This window comes from Ovis aries, chromosome 11, assembly GCF_016772045.2.
Source record: "Ovis aries strain OAR_USU_Benz2616 breed Rambouillet chromosome 11, ARS-UI_Ramb_v3.0, whole genome shotgun sequence".
In the NCBI taxonomy this organism is placed as follows: Eukaryota; Metazoa; Chordata; class Mammalia; order Artiodactyla; family Bovidae; genus Ovis; species Ovis aries.
In genome coordinates, this window is record NC_056064.1 from 28,075,490 (window position 1) to 28,093,651 (window position 18,162).

Sequence of the window (18,162 nt, forward strand, 5' to 3'; positions counted from 1 at the left end):
ACCACCCTTATGGCAGAAAGTGAAGAGGAACTAAAAAGCCTCTTGATGAAAGTGAAAGAGGAGAGTGAAAAAGTTGGCTTAAAGCTCAACATTCAGAAAACGAAGATCATGGCATCCGATCCCACCACTTCATGGGAAATAGATGGGGAAACAGTGGAAACAGTGTCAGACTTTATTTTGGGGGGCTCCAAAATCACTGCAGATGGTGATTGCAGCCATGAAATTAAAAGACGCTTACTCCTTGGAAGAATAGTTATGACCAACCTAGATAGTATATTCAAAAGCAGAGACATTACTTTGCCAACTAAGGTCCGTCTAGTCAAGCCTATGGTTTTTCCTGTGGTCATGTATGGATGTGAGAGTTGGACTGTGAAGAAGGCTGAGCGCCAAAGAATTGATGCTTTTGAACTGTGGTGTTGGAGAAGACTCTTGAGAGTCCCTTGGACTGCAAGGAGATCCAACCAGTCCACTCTGAAGGAGGTCAACCCTGGGATTTCTTTGGACGGAATGATGCTAAGGCTGAAGCTCCAGTACTTTGGCCACCTCATGCAAAGAGTTGACTCATTGGAAAAAACTCTGATGCTGGGAGGGATTGTGGGCAGGAGGAGAAGGGGACAACAGAGGATGAGATGGCTGGATGGCATCACAGACTCGATGGACGTGAGTCTGAGTGAACTCCGGGAGTTTGTGATGGACAGGGAGGCCTGGCGTGCTGCGATTCATGGGGTCGCAAAGAGTCGGACATGACTGAGCGACTGAACTGAACTGAACAAGGCTTCATGGGCTTCCCAGGTGGCTCAGTGAGCAAAGAATCTGCCTACAATGCAGCAGATGTGGGTTCGATCCCTGAGTCAGGAAAATCCCCTGGAGGAGGGTATGGCAACCCGCTCCAGCATTCTTGCCTGGAGAAACCCACGGACAGAAGAGTCTGGTGGGCTGCAGTCCATGGGGTCGCAAAGAGTCGGACACGACTGAGCGCACATGCCACGAGGCTTCCCATTCACCTCCACCCAGTTCAGTTTTGCTGGTTTGAAACCATCCTTCCAGCCTAAGATGCCAAGATGCCATCACCTGGAGGCCTGCCTGCTACTCCTACATCAGCATGGCTGATACCATACTGCAGGTCTTGGGGTCCAGTGGGGACAGGGGGAGGGCAGGGCTTCCTTCTGAGGTCAGGGAAGAAAGAGCTCCTAACTCATCCCTTTGCTGCTCTGACCTGGAAAGCTGCCTTCAGGTTTTTAGTGAGTTTCTGCACTCCAACTGGAAACACCAACTTAAGAAAAAAATTGAGGTAGCAGAGGAGAAGGGGCCTATGTCCTCACTCCACTGTATGTTGCCATGTGGACCCTTCCTGCGTAAATAGCAAAGCCTAGGAGACATCAAACCTGAGCAGCCTAACTGACCAGCTTTCAGAGGGAGTGCTTTGGGGGGTTCTTCCCTCAGTGTACCTTCTTCCCCATGAATAAACCACCAAAAAGAGAGAGAACTTAGGAACAAAATTCTTATAACATTTAATGTCTTCAGGGATGGGATGGGCTGAGGCCTGATGTGAAAAACAGGGATTTCACCAGCAGAAAGGCATGAAGGTGGGTGGGGGGTATGTTCCAGGGAGCTGGACTGGGCTGACTGGACAAGGTCACCAGCAACTTCCTCCCTCCCTTCTCTGTCTTGGAACGTTCTGGAACCACGGCTGCACTTCAAACCCGGATTTGCTGTAGCTCCTTCTTCTTCACCTCTGCCCAGATGTCTGACAGGTCCTGGATAAACTGCTGGATCTAGAGAGGCCAAAGGACTGCAGTCAATCCCAAGCTGGTGACAGGCCACCCATCCAGAAACATCTGGGCATAGCCTGCTTGTAAGGAGTCACCATTTCCTGTGACTGAGGTCACTTTCCCTCATTTGATATTATTCTAGTTGACATGGAGAATCAAGCTTAGCAGACTAGAGGGAATGAAGAGGGATGGAGGTGGGAACCCCTAGAGGCAGACGCAGTGAGAGGATGAAGTTCAGGCTGACCGTCTCACAGGGAGACAGGGGGAGGCTCCAGAGAGGACTCTGGGGATAGAAGCATCAGCAGAAAGGAGTCAGCCAGGGTCGGGCAGACGCCTCTCCACTAGTTAATAGCCTTTAAGCAGGTTAATTTACTTGAAACCCAGAACAGAGGCTCATTATGTTAATCCTGAGTCATCAAGGGAAATTTCAATTCTATTCACTAACTTTAGTTGTAAAGAACATGCAATCATGGAGATAGGAGGGAGGTTCAAGAGGGAGGGACATGTTTATACCTATGGCTGATTTATGGTGATATATGGCAGAAACCAATACAACATTGTAAAGCAATTATCCTCTAATTAAAAATAAATAAATAAATAAAATTTAAAAACAATATTAAAAAAGGAACATGCAATCAGTATGATACAGTGGAAAGAGCACAGCCTCATAAGTTAGAAGACCTGTGGTTCTGCATCAATAGATGAATAGATAAAGAAAATACGGTATATGTATATATATATATATATGGATACACACACACACACTGAACTATTACTCAGCCATAAAAAAGAATGAAATAATTCCATTTGTAGCAACATGGATGGACCTAGAAATCATCGTACTAAGTGAAATAAGTCAAAGACATATATGATTATCACTTATATGTGGAATCTAAAAATAGTACAAATAAACTTCTTTACAAAACACAAACAGACTCACAGACATATAAAACCAACTTATGGTTACCAAAGGGGAAGGGGAGAGGGATAGGGAGTATGGATTAACTGATGCACATTACCATATATTAAACAGAGAAACAAGGACTTACTATTGATACATAGCTCAGGGAACTATATTCAATATCTTAAACTATTATAATTGAAAAGAATTTGAAAAAAAGAATATGGCTATATGTATTTATCCATTCATATACACACACACACACAACGGTCACTTTGCTGTACACCTGGAACTATTATAACTCAACACTAGAAATCAATTACACTTCAACTTAAAAAACAAAAAAGATGACTCGGGGTCCTGACACAACTCTGAGAAAATCACTTCATCATCCTGGGACTCGATTCCTTTATCTTTAAAAAGTAAAGAGGGAGAAAAGGTTGGCCTGGATGGCCCCTTAGGTCTCAGTCCGACAGTTTCTCCTTTTCAAGAGTGTTCCAAAAGACAGGGCTACACAGACTGTCCAAAACTCTCAACAACCTGCTAGTTGCTAACACTATTACGATTACCAACATAATTCCTATTTTGCAAAAGAGGAAACAAAGAATTAGAGTAACTTTCTGGAGGTTACAGAGATGCCAAGTGCAGTATTTCCCAAACTATGTTCTCATAGTAAGTCATCACATCCCCAAAATGGATTCTGTGGGCAAGCAAATTATAGAAACCTGATCAGCTCGGAGTCTGAGGACAGAGCCACAGCAAAGGCACTGTGAAGTTCTGCATTTTAAGACCAGCAAACTTCATTTAACTTTGTTTTCTAAATTTTTTTAGTCCGCATCCTGTGCTGTGCTAAGTTGCTTCAGTTGTATCCGACTCTTTGTGAACCCACGGACTGTAACCCATTAGGCTCCTCTGTCCATGGGATTCTCCAGGCAAGAATACCTGAGTGGGTTGCCATGCCCTCCCTCCTCCAGGGGAATCTTACTGACCCAGGGATCGAACCCTTGGCAGGCGGGTTCTTTACCACTAGCGCCACCGAGGAAGCCCCTTTTTAGTCCCGAGAGTCCATTTATTTTTCTGGAGGAAAATCACCTTGGGATTCTAGGATCTGCCAAGCACAGTTTGGATTTTATTCAGAGATAATAACGCTGGACCTTGCACAGACAGTGAGTGGAATGCAATTTGTCGTGGCCTTCTGCAGAATCACTTTCCCTGAGTGGTACCCTGCTCCCAGTCCTAGATGAGTGACTCCCTTCTGAAGCCCACACGAGCCTCCATTTAGGAATGCTACTGAGAACATAATTCACTGAGTGTCTCTGGAGCCTCTGTGAAAATTTTCAGCTACAGGTTAGGTGCTGGGAAAGGATCTCTCTAAGGAAACCTTATGTTTTCTTATTTTGGTTCAAGAACGGTGTGTTGCTTTTCCTCTGGTTACGAGGCATCTCAGAGCCAACTTGTGTTCCTGTCGAACTACTGTCCTTTATAAGGCAAGAACCGAGAGAGTCCATACATCTCTCTCTTGCCTTGACCTTAGATTTTAACTTATATTTACTATAAATGTAACATGTATGATTTATAATACTATTTATATATTTACCTTATATAAAGTTTCAACTTATTACAATATTTTCCTAGGTCTTTGTTTTCCATTTTTCAGGCTACTTAATCACGTATATGTGTCAGTAGGCTCATATCCTAAGAAATCAAGTGGGATATTTAAAAATAACATTTGGGCATATGAGGAATTCCTGTGGAGGCAAGTCAAGGTTGAGAACAGAATTCCCTGGTGGTCCAGAGCTTAGGACTTGGTGCTTTCACTGACTGGGGCCCAGGTTGGGGCCCAGGTTTGAGCCCAGGTTTGATCCCAGGTTTGATCCTTGGTTGCGAAATTAAGATCCCAAAGGCCATGCAGCATGCCCGGGTGGGGGGTTGGGGGAAGGACAACAAATGTTCGAGGGAGTCTGAAAGCTCAGAATGTGGAGTGGATGGACTGTAAGCTACTGTCCGAACAGGGGGTGCTTAGGCAGGGGCCATGGGCTGGAGATCACCACCTCCTGCCCCATCTCTCTTTACAACAGCTAAAGGGGAGGGGCCTGAGGACGCCTTGAGTCCTGAGACCCTACAGCAAGGAAGAGGGGCCTGCAAGGCCAAAACTCTTTCTACAATAACGCTAAGGTGTCACCTGTCTTTTGTTACTTCTGCTACTTGTCTTTTCTCTGGTGACTCTACGTGGACTTTTACCCAAGTAGGATGTTCCCATCACAGAGGCTATCGTGACAGACTGGATACAGAAGCAGGTGTGAGAATACCTGTCCTCCAGGAAGCAGCATTTTAGGGATTTGCAAAGTGTCGAAATGCCACCCATCCCACAAAATACTTTTTGAAAATGTATTTTTCATTAAAAATGCTATTTATGGGACTTTCCTGGTGGTCCAGTGATTAAGAATCCACGTTCCAGTGCAGGGACCGTGAATTTGATCCCTAATCAGGGAACAAAGATCCCTCATGCAAAGTGGGGCAGCCAAACCTGCGTGCCTCAACTACAGAGCCCAGGCACTCTGCAGCCCTCACGCCAAGAAGAAAGATTCCACACGCCGCAACTAAGACCCAAGGCAGCCATAAATAAATGAATAAATCTACTTCTTAAATATGCTATTTGTGTTAACATGTTTCTTACTGTCATTTTAAATGAATTAAATAGTTTTAGTTTTTCTGCTTGAGTTTCTCATAAGGTAAATATCAACTGATATAACCCATATAAACAAAAGCTCTTTGGGGGTCTTCAACAAATTTTACGAGTGTAAAGGTAACCTGCTACCAAAAAAAGCTTGAGGATCGCTGTTTCACAACAAACTTTCTTACAAACTCCCTTTACAGTCTTTGGACTGTTAATATGAATAATTCAGTTCTAACATGCCTTACGATGCAGGCTGATTCTTTGGTTTAAGGAAATTCTGCTGGTCAGTGGGTGAAATTCTTTACATTTCATGAATTTCAGGTTGCTGGGGTTTTTTTGGTTCTTTTTTTCCGGCTGTGCTGTGAGGCTTGCAGGATCTTAGTTCCCTGTTCAGGGACAGAACATGGGCCCCCTGCAGTGGAAGTGCAGATTCCTAACAACTGGACCCCCAGGGAATTCCCATCTTTTCTCTTTAAAAACAAACAAACAAAACAAACAGACGAAGCACTCCTCAGTCAATTGCTTTCATTGGCTTGTGTTTCATATTCATTCACTGAATACTTACTGAGTGCCTACTATCTGCCTGGCATAGTTCTAGAGGCTGGGGATACAACAGAGAACAAAGCAAACAGGAATTCCAGCCGTTAGGAGCCTACTTTCCACTGTTTCACAGCTGAGCTAAAGGCTAAAAGGATATGCCAAAAGGATAAATAATTAGTCATGGTTCTCCGCATGTCACAAAAAGCATGGTGCTGAGTTTCCCGAGTTAAGGGATGCGGCTTTCCTTTGGTCAGAAGTGAGATTATTCCAGGGGGCACGCAGACGTGGCATCAGACAGCTTTGTATCATACACAGTGAGAACGTTAACTCCTTTTCAGTTTCCTTTCAATTCAAAGAGAAAAATCGCAGAATGGTACTAACAAGACTGACACTGTCGGCCCCTTGCTGATTCCCGCCCCTGTAGATGTTCTCTTTTCCCCAAGGATGGGCCCGTCACAGGCCTTCAGCATCTCATGAGAACTTTATAAGACTTGTGCAGCAGCTAATGAATTCAGTAATGGGTTCCTCTACTGACCTGTTGATGGGGCCAACAGAACCTTAGCACTAATGCAATGGTTCTCTAAATGTGGAACCCAGACCAGCACTATCACCCGGAAATTTGCGGAAAATGAAAATTCATGGTTTCTCATTTCAGATCTCCCGAGTCCAACACTGTGGGGCTGGGTCTAGCAACAAGCTCGAGTCCCCAGGCGACTCTGAAAACTTGAGAACCACTGCTTTTAGCCTTCGCGCCTCCCCTCAACTCACGGAGAACCATCAAGGCGACTTCCAGCCTGCCTGCCAGGCACTTGGGCTCCTCGTACCATGTCCAGCTGTTTGTGCGTGTCCTCCAGAGACACGAAGGTCGCCTCCTTCAGCTGTTTGCTCACGATCTGGAAGAGGTTCAGCGTTGCCATCTTAATGGTGCCAAGCAAGAGGGTCTTCTTGGCAGCGGTGTTCTGAATGTGCGCCCAGCGAGATTCCTGGGGAGGGGAATGAGGGCAGGGTGTGAGTGCTAAGGGTGGGTGTGTATGTGTTGTGTGCATCCCTTACCCGTGTTTGTGTGTGTGTCCTGGTGTGTGTCCCTTACCGGTGAGTGCTGAGGGGTGTGTGTGCTGGTGTGTGTGTCCCTTACCGGTGAGTGCTGAGGTGTGTGTGTGTGTATCCCTTCCGCAGCTGCCTGTGTCTGTGTGTGTCTGTGTGGCCCCCACCCGCCCTGCACTCACCCAGATGATGACGTCACTGCGGGCACGGTCAAAGCGCATCTGCAGACGCGCCAGCTCGTTGTTGTGCTGCAGGATCTCGTCGTCCTTCTCCTCTTTGTAGCGTGCCAGCCGCGCCTTGGCACGCTCAATCTTCTCCTGGCCTTCCTGTGCCGACTGCATGAGGTCGTGGTGCATGCTCACCAGTGTCTTGTAGCGCGCGATCACCTCGTGGATCTCCTCAAACTGCACGAGGGCCGGGGGAGGGGGGGCGGCGCGGGAGGGGTAGTTGGGGGGGGTTTGGTGGCTCAGGTCAGTGCACCTCCGCCCGGGGGGGCGCCGACCCCACTCTGTGCCCCCAGCTCCCCCTGCGCCTCTGCCTGGCAGGGAGGCCCTGGGCTAAGTCAAGGGCCAGAGGCTGTAAAGCCCTCGGAGTCTCCGCTGCGCCCACCCCCACCCCGAGTTGGTACGGGCCGTGGGTCACGTGGCGTGGGTCGTGGACCCCGGTGTCCTGTCGGGAGCATGTGCACCTGGCCTGGCAGGCTCTCTGGCTTGGCTGCACTTTATTGGAATCACCTGGGAGCTTCAACGAGGCCACGTGCCAGGCTCCACCCTCAGAGACCCGGATGAATAAACCGGTCTGAAGGGTCCCCATATGATTCTAGGGTTGAGCATTGCTGGGCGGGGGCAGGGTAGACTTTGCGCTGTCTCGGATGGCAATCATGAGCCTATTCAGCAAGAATGCACCACGAACCACTTAGTAGCCAGGAAGTGTGCTAAACGCTAGGGACAGAGCAGGAGATAATACAGCCAGACACTGCTTTTAGGAAGCCTTACCACATGCGGTGGCGCGGTAGGACACACAAAGTAAATAGTCAGTTACGACACAGAGTGATAAGCCTTATCGGTGACTGGGGGATGGGGCCGCAGGAGAGTGTTAGGTAGTATCTTCCACATGGTGGTCTCATATTTGTTCAGCAATGGCTGAGGCCTCCCTCTGGTGGGGGCTGGAGAGGGTGGGTACCAGAGGAGCGGGGGCGGCCAGGTTCAGCCACCCTCCCCCGACACACAACGCGGCTCTTACCCTAACTAAGCAGAACAAAAGCCCTGCGACCTTCCCTCTCTTCAAGGCGCTGTGAGCACCAGCTTCAGGATGCCAACTCATGTCTGGGGGATTTATCAACACGTGCCTTCCAGCCACCCAGGGGACACTCCCTGAGCACTCTCTCCATCTCATGACATTTCCAGCAATAGACTGGTGTTCCGGGAACTCTCCTTTCCCCCAAACACTTCCTCTGTGGGCAAGAGCCACTTAACTCAGGGTTAGAGGAGATAGGGACTGCCAGAAGAGGCTTCTTCAGGGAAAGGATGGTTAAAAAATGAGACCAGAGGTATGAAGAGAAGATGGCCGGGCAAAGGCAGGCGAGGAGGCCATACAGGTAGACAGAACAGCCTGGATAAAGCTGATGAGGTGTGTGTGGCATATTCAGGATGAGCAAGAGAGTTTAGTAGGAATGGCTCAAGTTCAAGATTGGGGGAGAGAGATCAACCTGGAGAAGTTAAAAAAAAAATGCTCAGTAAACACTGAGGAGTGTGGATTGCACCCATTGGAGGAGTGAGCACAGAGATAACTTCCAGTCTGCATTTCTAAGAGGTGCAACAATATATAACAGTTAAAAAGAATTGGCTAGGAAGGTGGGAGGGAGGTAAAAGGGAGGGGCCACATGTACACCTATAGCTAATTCACATTGATGTATGGCAGAAATCAAACCAATATTGTAAAACATTTATCCTTCAATTAAAAATAATTTAAAAAGTGGGCTACATCAGAGCAACCAGGAGTACCTCTCCTAAACTTAACACCAATTTCAAAAGCACTCGGATACCAATTTGAAGAGGCTCTCATTATCCAATGATGGGACCCTTTGAACATCAGTAAGAATAAGTGCAAAGGACTGAAACATATCAAATATGTTAAAAACCCATGAGTTTGCAATAATACTAACAACATTACAGGGCACTTGTGGTGGATGCTGGAGAACCAACTCATTATTCTGAAGACTCAAAGAGTCAAGCATTTAACAAGCTTTTGCTTTACGGCCAATATAGTCACCAAATAGTTGATGAAGGGAAGATTCTCTTTCTGAAGTCCTTTTTCTTCTTCCTACATTTTGGCCATGCGGCACAGCATGTGGGATCTTAATTCCCTAACCAGGGATTCCCTGTGCCCCCTTCAATGGAAGCGCAGCATCTTAACCACTGGACTGCCAAGGGAAGTCTCTATAAAGTCCTTTTCTTGATGGTGTTCATAGTATTCTAGTTAATAACTGAAGAAGGGAGCTCAGAACATTCTGAGCACCTTAGAAGGGTCTTTGGCCCCCTTTCAGTCAGTATCTGCCCCCACCACTACCAAGAAAACCAGAATTGTGATTTCTATCCCCAAAGATTCATTTTACCTGTTTTTACACATATCAATCACCGACTCAATGGAGATGAGTTTGAGTAAACTCCGAGAGTTGGTGATGGACAGGGGGGCCTGGCATGCTGTGGTCCGTGAGGTCTCGAAGAGTCGGACATGACTGAACGACTGAACTGAACTGAAAAATTTCAATGGGATCATACAGTATGTCTGGCTTCTTTTGATCAGCGTAATAATGATGTCTAGAACACCTGATAAACACACCAACCAAACCCGGAGTGGGGACCTTGTTTAGACCCTGATTGGAACAAACCAGCTGTACAAAAAGTATTTGTACAATATCAGGAAATTTTGACGTCAGCTGGATATGGATTCATGGGATTGCAGAGTTGGACACAACTAAGCAACTGAGCAAGCACAGACACACTGATATGGGTATTGTGGATATGTTACAAAGAGCTCTAGAGTGATATACTGAAACACTTATGGGTTACAAAAATATCATCTGCTTCAAAATAGCAGAGATGGGGATCTGACAGTAAGTTGATAGTTGTTGCAATTAGGTGATGAGGAAATTGGTCCTGGGTGTTCACTGGAAGGACTGATGCTGAAGCTGTAACTCCAATACTTTGGCCACCTCATGCAAAGAGCTGACTCATTGGAAAAGACCCTGATGCTGGGAGGGATTGGGGGCAGGAGGAGAAGGGGACGACAGAGGATGAGATGGCTGGATGGCATCACTGACTCGATGCACATGAGTCTGAGTGAACCCCGGGAGTTGGTGATGGACAGGGAGGCCTGGCGTGCTGCGATTCATGGGGTCGCCAAGAGTTGGACACGACTGAGTGACTGAACTGAACTGAACTGAATGGGCATTCAGTAGACTATTTTCTTTACTTTCGTATGTTTGAAATTTCCCATGGTACAAAAATTTTTTTTTTAAATCATTGATTGGAAAAAAGAAGCCATAAAAAGACATGTACATACTATTCATAGCTTATGGATAATGTATTCTGTTGCCAAAAATAATAACAAGCTTGATGGGAATTCCCTGGCGGTCCAGTAGTTAGGACTTGGTGCTTTCACTGTGGGGGCCTGGGTTTGATCCCTGGTTGGGGAGCTAAGATCCTGCAACCTGTATGGTGTAGCCAAAAAAAACAAAAACACGAAGACAGGGGAACAAATAGGAGAAAATAATTCCAATTTGATAGAGCTGTGGTGAATACTTGGGGGTGTTTTTTATACATGTTGTATACTTTTCAGTATGCTTTAAATATTTTGAAAGAAATAAAAGAAGAAAGAAAGAAAAAGAAAGATTTTGATTACACTGGCTGCAGAATGCTGGACAGGAATAACACAGAGCTGAACTCCTAAGAAGTACATCCAGTGGTCTGAATGAGGAAGGGGCAGGGGCTGGATTCCAGAAATACTTAGGAGAATAGACCAGATCTGCTGATTGACGGGCTGCAGGGATTGAGGGAGGAGGAGTCAAGGGTGAAGTCTGGGTTCTGGTGAGGCTGTGGGTGGGTGGTCATGCCATTCAGCAGCAAAGGACCCACCAGCAGCAGGCTGGCCTGGGGATGCCAAGAAGCAGTTAGGGACTCTGAATTAGATGTAGGGGCCTGAGCTTAGGAGGGCAATATGGGCCAGCAAGATCCCGACCAATCTCCTTGGTCCTAAGACACAGTTTACCAGCTCTAAATCTGAGTCATGTCTTGTAATCTATCTACTGCTTTAATGTAGTAGTCTTGCCTCACTCCCCCTGACCCCCAGAAAAACCAACTGTTAAATGAACAATTTCTCATACGTGAGAATGCAGGAAATAACACAGAGTTGGGGCTCACGTATAAATAAACTAGGTAAGTGGTTCTATATGGAAATTTCCAGGACTTTTAAAAAAGATGTGTGTGCTTTGTATCCCTGAACCCCCCTAGAGGACATGGACTCAGACTTACACCCCAGAAGGCACACCTCATACCTCGTTCCATCCTGGTGAGGGGCCCTGCTGCTGTCACACGTGGGCGTGGGGGACACAGGTGGATGGCTGTTGACATGGGTGACATATATCAGAGGCCCAGGGAATTGCTCAGGAGAAAAATGGAGGGTCTGGGACAAAGACCCAAGGAACTTAAGGAAGAGGAGCCTGAGGAGGAAGGACCAGAAGGTAGGAAGAAGAGGGAGGAGCCCCATAGGAACGGGCACAGGAATATTTCAGAAAGGAGCATCAACAGTGTCAAATGCTGCAGGAAGCGTGGGTGGGCAGAGAGCTGGGCAGTTCCCTTAGCTCTGGCAACAAGGCACCTTGACAAAAAAGCCGTGGTCAGTGGCCTACAGAGGGGTAGTTAGAAACAAAGGCTCTGCCACCTACAAGCTGTGCATCCCTGAGCAGGTTACGTAACCTCTCTGAGCCTCCAATTCCTCCTCATAACAGGGTGAGATGATGGCTTTTCTCTGGGGCCTAGCGAGCAGACTGAGCAAGGTTTCCACTTGCAGCACGCAGCCCAGGGCCCAGCATACGCTAAGTGCCCAGCTCTGCACGAGGCTGGTGTGTTCCAGTCTCTTTCCCTCCCTCTCCCCATGTACTCTCAACGTGAACCAAAAACACCAGAGAGGACGGGAAGCAGGGAGAGTGTGGACCACATCAGACAGAGGCAGGCAGAGCTGGTTGCTGGTGCTTCTAAGCAAAACCCCTAACCTGGGACCCACACGGAGGCAGGCCCACAGACGTCACGCACACAGAGATGCACAACCAGGCCCTCGCCCTTGAGAAATGAGTCCAGTCTCACCAGGGCCCTCTGCCAGCTGCCCTCCTCGGCTGGAGACCTCTCCCCAGAGCAGAGGGTCCCCAGCCCAGGCCCCTGGGGACGAGGCGGTAGGGCTGCAGACGCCCGCCCCCCAGCCCTCCACACACCTCGGAGTTCTCCACCACCTTCTCCAGGTACTTGTTGAAGATGGAGTACTCCTGCAGCTTGGCGCTCAGCCGCTGGTGCTCCAGTCGCAGGACGGCCATCTCCTGCTTGGCCTTGGCCAGCTCGCGCATGCGCTGCCTCTTTAGCTCTCGCTCTTTATTGGCCTTCTTTAGGGCCCGGATCCGTTTCTGGTCGTTCTCCTGGGGGCGGGGAGGTGATGCCAGTCAGGCACGGGCCCTGCCCTCCCTGGGGCCCAGGCTGGTGAGGCCCCCACGAAGCTTCTGTCCCCCCTGAGAATGGACGGGGGTGGCCGGGCTGCCAGAATGGGGGCGAGGTGTAAGGAGAAGCATGTCTCAGGGTTATGTGGCTGGTTGAGGGGATTTCTGTGATTGTCTCAGAGTGGACTCCAGTGCCTGGAGGGGTCAGGTGAACTGGGGGCACGATTCACCTCTGTAACGCCCGGCGTCTGGCCCTGAGCGTGACACGTTCATTCATTCGTCATCCCCCATTCGCTCAGTCACTGGATAAACTGTCCATACCAACAACAGGCAAGGAAATGGGGAAGAGCAGCCTAGAGGAGTGGAGACTAACAGGCAGAAAATGACAAACGGGGCAAGAGGAGGGGGTCACAAAGGGGGAAGCTCCAGGCATTGGTGAGCACCCAGGAGACCTCCCACCCAGGGTGAGGAGTCAACAGAATCCAGGAGAAGGTGGGAGGTGCGGGGGTGGGGGAGGAGGGACAACTGCAGAGTGTGGTACCCAGGCTGCAGCAGGCCACGCCCCTTGGTACCTGGATGAACTGCTCAAACTTCTGTATGTGGGCTTTCAGCTGGGCCTCCTTGATGCCCAGTTCCTCCCAGCGCAGGTTCAGGGTTTCCATTCTGCGCTGAAACGTCTAGGGGTGGGGGGAAGCAGGGAGGGCGGGAGGGCCCCTGAGTGGGAACCGAGGAAGTCTCCAGCATCCCCTGGGACAGGGGATGTCTGGTTCAGCGCAGAACATCCCAGGACTCTGGTTCCCTGAGTCTCAGATCTCTCCTGTGCTCTGCAGAGGAAACACTGGACCATCACCAGGTTGCCTGACTCTAGCCACCACCGCCCACAAAATGGAGGGCTGTCCTCAGGCTCTCCCTGGGAAGGGGTGGGCCCTTCCCATCCCTCACCCTGAGCTGCCCACCTCCTTCTTCTGCTCCATGGCATGGTGCATAATCTTGGCCTCCTTCTTCTTCTCCAGTAGCCGGACGGATGGAGAGTCCGACTGGTTCTCAATACTGGGGAACTTCCTACCCAAGACACAGGCAAGAAGGACAGCAGACGCTGAGCCCCAGGGGCAGGCAGGGACTGGGAGGAACCCGTGGAGACAGGCACTCGTGGGGAGGGAAAGCACTCATCTGAGCGAAACGGCTGGTGTACTGAGAGGGAGAGAGGGCTGTGCTGGGGCCAGGGAATGGGTGTGATCGGTGCCTGGGTGGTTTGGGGTGCTGGGGACAGGAGGGCCCTCCAACACTCACTGTAGCAGCTGCAGCAGCCGCTCCCCATACTGCAGCCGGAAGTACTCGGCCAGGTCCTCCTCCTCCATGATGCCCAGACTCATGGCGGTGGTGAGCTAGTGGCCCAGCGGCCAAGTCTTCACAGTGAAACGGGGGTCGTGCAGCTCAGGGGTGGTGACTGGATTTGCTTCTCCCCTCCTTCTGCTCTTGAGGATCCCACAGAGGGCGGGTGTTTGAGAGACTCAGGGAAGATGGCTGGAGGCTGCCGATGTGCAGTTCAGGATGTGCTGGGAAGGGGCTGGGGACCTGGTTACCTAGCAACAGGTCTCCGGGTTCTGTGAACCGCAGGCAGAACTGAGGCTTTGCCCTCTGACCCCTGTCCCCACTGACCCCACTTGCTGGGGTCTGACCCTCTGCCCCTGCATTTACTCCCCCAGGAGCTCTGGGAAGAAGTTAGGCCTGATTTGATGCTGGTGTTCAGGGCCGGGACGCAAGGGCTAGGCATCCATGGCTGATGAGGGTGGGGGTTTGTTAGAGGTGACTTTATGCAGGGCAGCCTTACTCCTGGGGCCTCTGTGTGTGTGTGTGTGTGTGTGTGTGAGAGAGAGAGGGGGGGGGGCGGGGCTGGGGCTGAGACGGATGGTTAAGAACTGAAGGGAGGTGCTGAGTTTAGGCAGGGATGGGGGTGGACAGAGAAGCATAGGGCTTGGAGGAGGCCTGAAAGATGGGGGAAGAACGTGCAGGGGTGTGTGTGTTGAGGGGTGGGTGGGGGCTGGAGGGTCAGCCAGGGGAGGAGGGAGATGGGCAAGAAGTCTGGGGACTACAGAGGCTGCCCCCTGGAAAGATGGAGGAAGCCTTGGAGGAGGCCTCTTTGAAGGGTAAGATACCAATGTCCTGTCTTGAGGCTGGCAAAATATGAAGAAATGCCAAAATGCGACATAAATGTCACATAAATGTTGACATAAATGTCAGATAGTGTACATGTCTGCTTCATGAAGCCTGCCTTCCTTGATCCCATCACGGGATGGTGCATCAGCTCATTTGCCCCTAGGTCCCCATCTAAATCTGAGACCCTGTGTGTGAGGCAGACACCCTGGGGTCCCTGCCCAGAGGTAACGGCCGGCCACAGGCTCCCGAGCTTCGCCCGGTTCCCTCTGCTTCCCCAACCCTCGCCGGTCGCCTGCCCTACACGTCTGGGAGGTGGAGCTCGGGTGGGACCGGGTCTCGAGCGGGGCGGCGAGTCCACTCCGTGGCATTGACGGTCCTCTGGCGCCCCCTGCTGCCACCCGAGCCCGCCCTCAATCCTGGCCTGGGGGGAGGAGGAGGAGGAGACGTGGTGGGGAGCGCCGCCCACTCCGCCCTCTCCTATTCTCACCCCCTAGCCTCCCCTCCTGAGCCAGCAATGACAGCCCCTACCCCACGCAGAACACACCCACTCCTTCAACCATCCCACTCCCGCCTAAGCCCCTCCACCGGAGATGGTTCTCCACCGGGAACTACCCCAAGAAACAGAGCCAGCTGGGTAACAAGGGCACCAGTAAGGATTTTAAGTGCTTCGAGGGAGTATGTTTCTCTCCTTAACTCCTAGAGTCTGGCACAGTCAATCGGGGGTTTCCCTCCTTTTCCGCCTCGAGGGTATGTAATGCCAGTCCTTGAGGAGGAGGCTCTCTGTTTCTCGAATCACCTGCTTGCCGTGGTATATTGACAACATCCTGGGTTGCATCTACAAATCTGGCGGTCCAGGGCCAAACTGGTGCATATAGGCAGCAGCTAACGCATCATATCCTGCCATGAACATGCCTGTGTAGCTCTTCCTGCTGCTTCTGTACCTTGCTCAGAAGTTGCGAGAATCTTCATCCCCCCGTCACCCACCACCATCCCTTTCTGGGGTCTTGCCACCTTTCCCCGAGATGTGGGCGAAGACGCAGTGCTGTCTGGGGTTCATAGAAATCTGTACTTTCTCTGACCTCCCCTCTTCTTCCTTCCCTGGGTGAGCCCAGCTTTCTTACCACCCCCTCACTCCCCACTTTTCCATCTTGATATTTGCCTCTGAGGCATCTAGGAAAAGCTGATGGATTTAGGTGGTTGGAAACCAATCTAGGCATAATATTTTGTTTTCTGTTCTGTTCCATCCTCCTTCTGAGACAATGATCTTTTTGAAAAGGGAGAGGGGGACAATATCTGGAGGAAAACATATCTAGGTTAAAGTCTCAAAAATATTAATATTATCCTGCCATATAGAGCAGTATAGTGCTATTAATAGGTATTCGTGGAGTACTGGGTGTGAGGAACCACTTTATTTCTGTTATATTCCATTCTCTCTGTGTGTTATACTCCATTCTCTGTGTGTCTTATATTCCATATAAGTGGACTCATGCAAATAAACTATATTAAAAATGTTTTTAAATGGATGCTATGGAAACTTCTTGCATTGTCAACTATATGATGATATTGATGTTAGTTGCTGTAATAAACATCCTCAAGTCTCAATAGCTTACCAAGGTCCAGTGTGGATTCTCCTTGGGTGGATCTTTTGGGAGATTCTCTCTTAAGCAATGAAGGGTCTAAGCCCCTTCCATCTTGCAGCTCCATGATCTCCAAGGCACTATGGAAGGGAAAGAGAGAAAGCAAAGCAAAGGCCCTTCTGCTCTTAACAAACTCATCGTCATATCCATTCACTGACCTCTGGTGGGAACCAGTCACGTGGCTGGTTATGTTGCAAGGGGCTAGTAATGTGGTTTAACTGTGTTCCCAGGGGCATCAAACCAGTTTGTGCTGTATTTCTTTTGAGAATTAAAAGAATGGTTGGAAGTAAGCAGAAAGAGCTTTATAAACTAATTGTAAACAAAAAAGAAAAACAGGCCAGTCACAATCTCAAGAATGACAATACCTGCACTTAAAACTAACACAACACTGTACATCAACTATACTTCAATTAAAACCCCAGATTAAAAACATTATATGGGGTTAAACGAACAATTCACCAGGACCACGAATACAAAAATGGTTTAATATTAGGAAGTCTATGAATAAAGTTAATTCTATCAATATGCCTTGGGAGAAAAAGACATGATCGTTGGGATATATGCCAAGATGGCATTGAAAAATTCAACATCCATCCTGATTTTTAAAATTCCAAATTATTAGTGTACAAAGACACTGTATCTACTTGATAAAATATATCTGAACCCAACAGATAACATTAAAATTTGCATTAAACACATTCTTGTTGGGGCTTCCCTTGGTGGCTCAGTGGTAAAGAATCCACCTGCCAATACAGGAGACATAGGTTTGATCCCTGGTCCAGGAAGATCCCGCGTGCTTCAGAGCAACTAAGCCTGTGTACCGCAACTACTGAGCTTGCGCTCTAGAGCACAGGAGCCATAACTACTGAAGCTCGGGCAGCCTAGAGCCTGCGCTCTGCAACAGGACAAGCCAGCACACAACAAGCAGACAGTAGCCCCTGCTCACCAAAACTAGAGAAGAGCCCGTGCAGCAACAAGACTCAGAACATCCCATAGCAAATAAGTACACAGAATTATTTTTAAAATGAAGACATTCCTGTTAAAGTTAGAGGCAGGACAGATTTTCTTCCGTCACTGCAATCATTTAACATTGTTTTGAATGCTCTGGCTACTGCCAAAAGACCAAAAAATTAAGTTTTCTTCCTTTTTTTTTCTTTTCTAAATAATGGCAGATGCTATGATCATGTACTGTGAAAATCCAAGAAAATGGTTACTTAATGAAAAATGGTAAGAACTGAATGTAATTTACGCAATTTAAAAGGAGATTGGGCTTGACTTACATGCATGAACATGAATAGATTTCTGTGACAAATTGTTGTGAGACAAAAGCAAGATGCAGAACAGAATGTACAGTGTGACCTAGTCCGCTTGTGTGTGTGCATGCTTGTGTACATGCACGTGTGTGTTTGGGGGTGTGTGTGGTAAGCACAGTCCTCGGAGGAGAGCACCATATTTCTGGGAGTGTGGTGATGGTTATTTATATTTCTATATTGTTTATTTTTTCATACAATGACCACGTTACTTTTGTAATCTTGAAGAAAAAATGATAGAAAAAGATATCCATTCATACTGGCAGCAGCAAAAGAAATTCTTAGAAATAAATAAACTTGGCCAGAAATATGCAGGATCTTTAAAAAGAAAATTTTTAAATTTTTACTGAGGGATATAAACAAAGAATTGAGTGGAGACTTATAGCATTTCTGAATGATGACTCAATATTGTAAAGAGGT

At 48.6% G+C, this 18,162-nt stretch overlaps 1 protein-coding gene across 1 annotated transcript; it reads right to left on the reverse strand.

Annotated features, from left to right (window-relative positions):
- Window positions 1-1,487: 1,487 nt before the first annotated feature.
- On the reverse strand, window positions 1,488-14,088 carry CCDC42 (coiled-coil domain containing 42). The gene is made up of 7 exons (XM_015098642.4): window positions 13,929-14,088; window positions 13,595-13,700; window positions 13,211-13,315; window positions 12,423-12,620; window positions 7,117-7,338; window positions 6,715-6,873; window positions 1,488-1,775 (listed from the first exon to the last, which is right to left on the reverse strand). The coding sequence occupies exons 1-7, from the start codon at window positions 14,009-14,011 to the stop codon at window positions 1,698-1,700; spliced, it is 951 nt and encodes a 316-aa protein (XP_014954128.1). The 5' UTR covers window positions 14,012-14,088; the 3' UTR covers window positions 1,488-1,697.
- Between the last annotated feature and the right edge of the window lie 4,074 nt (window positions 14,089-18,162).

Excerpts from the sequence above, each read along its gene's own strand:
- CCDC42 (XM_015098642.4), bottom strand. The coding sequence starts at position 14,011 with ATGAGTCTGGGCATCATGGAGGAGGAGGACCTGGCCGAGTACTTCCGG. Across the intron at positions 13,701-13,928 it reads CGGCTGCTGCAGCTGCTACA|GAAGTTCCCCAGTATTGAGA; the intron begins GTGAGTGTTGGA and ends TGTCTTGGGTAG. Across the intron at positions 12,621-13,210 it reads AGTTTGAGCAGTTCATCCAG|GAGAACGACCAGAAACGGAT; the intron begins GTACCAAGGGGC and ends CCCCGCCCCCAG.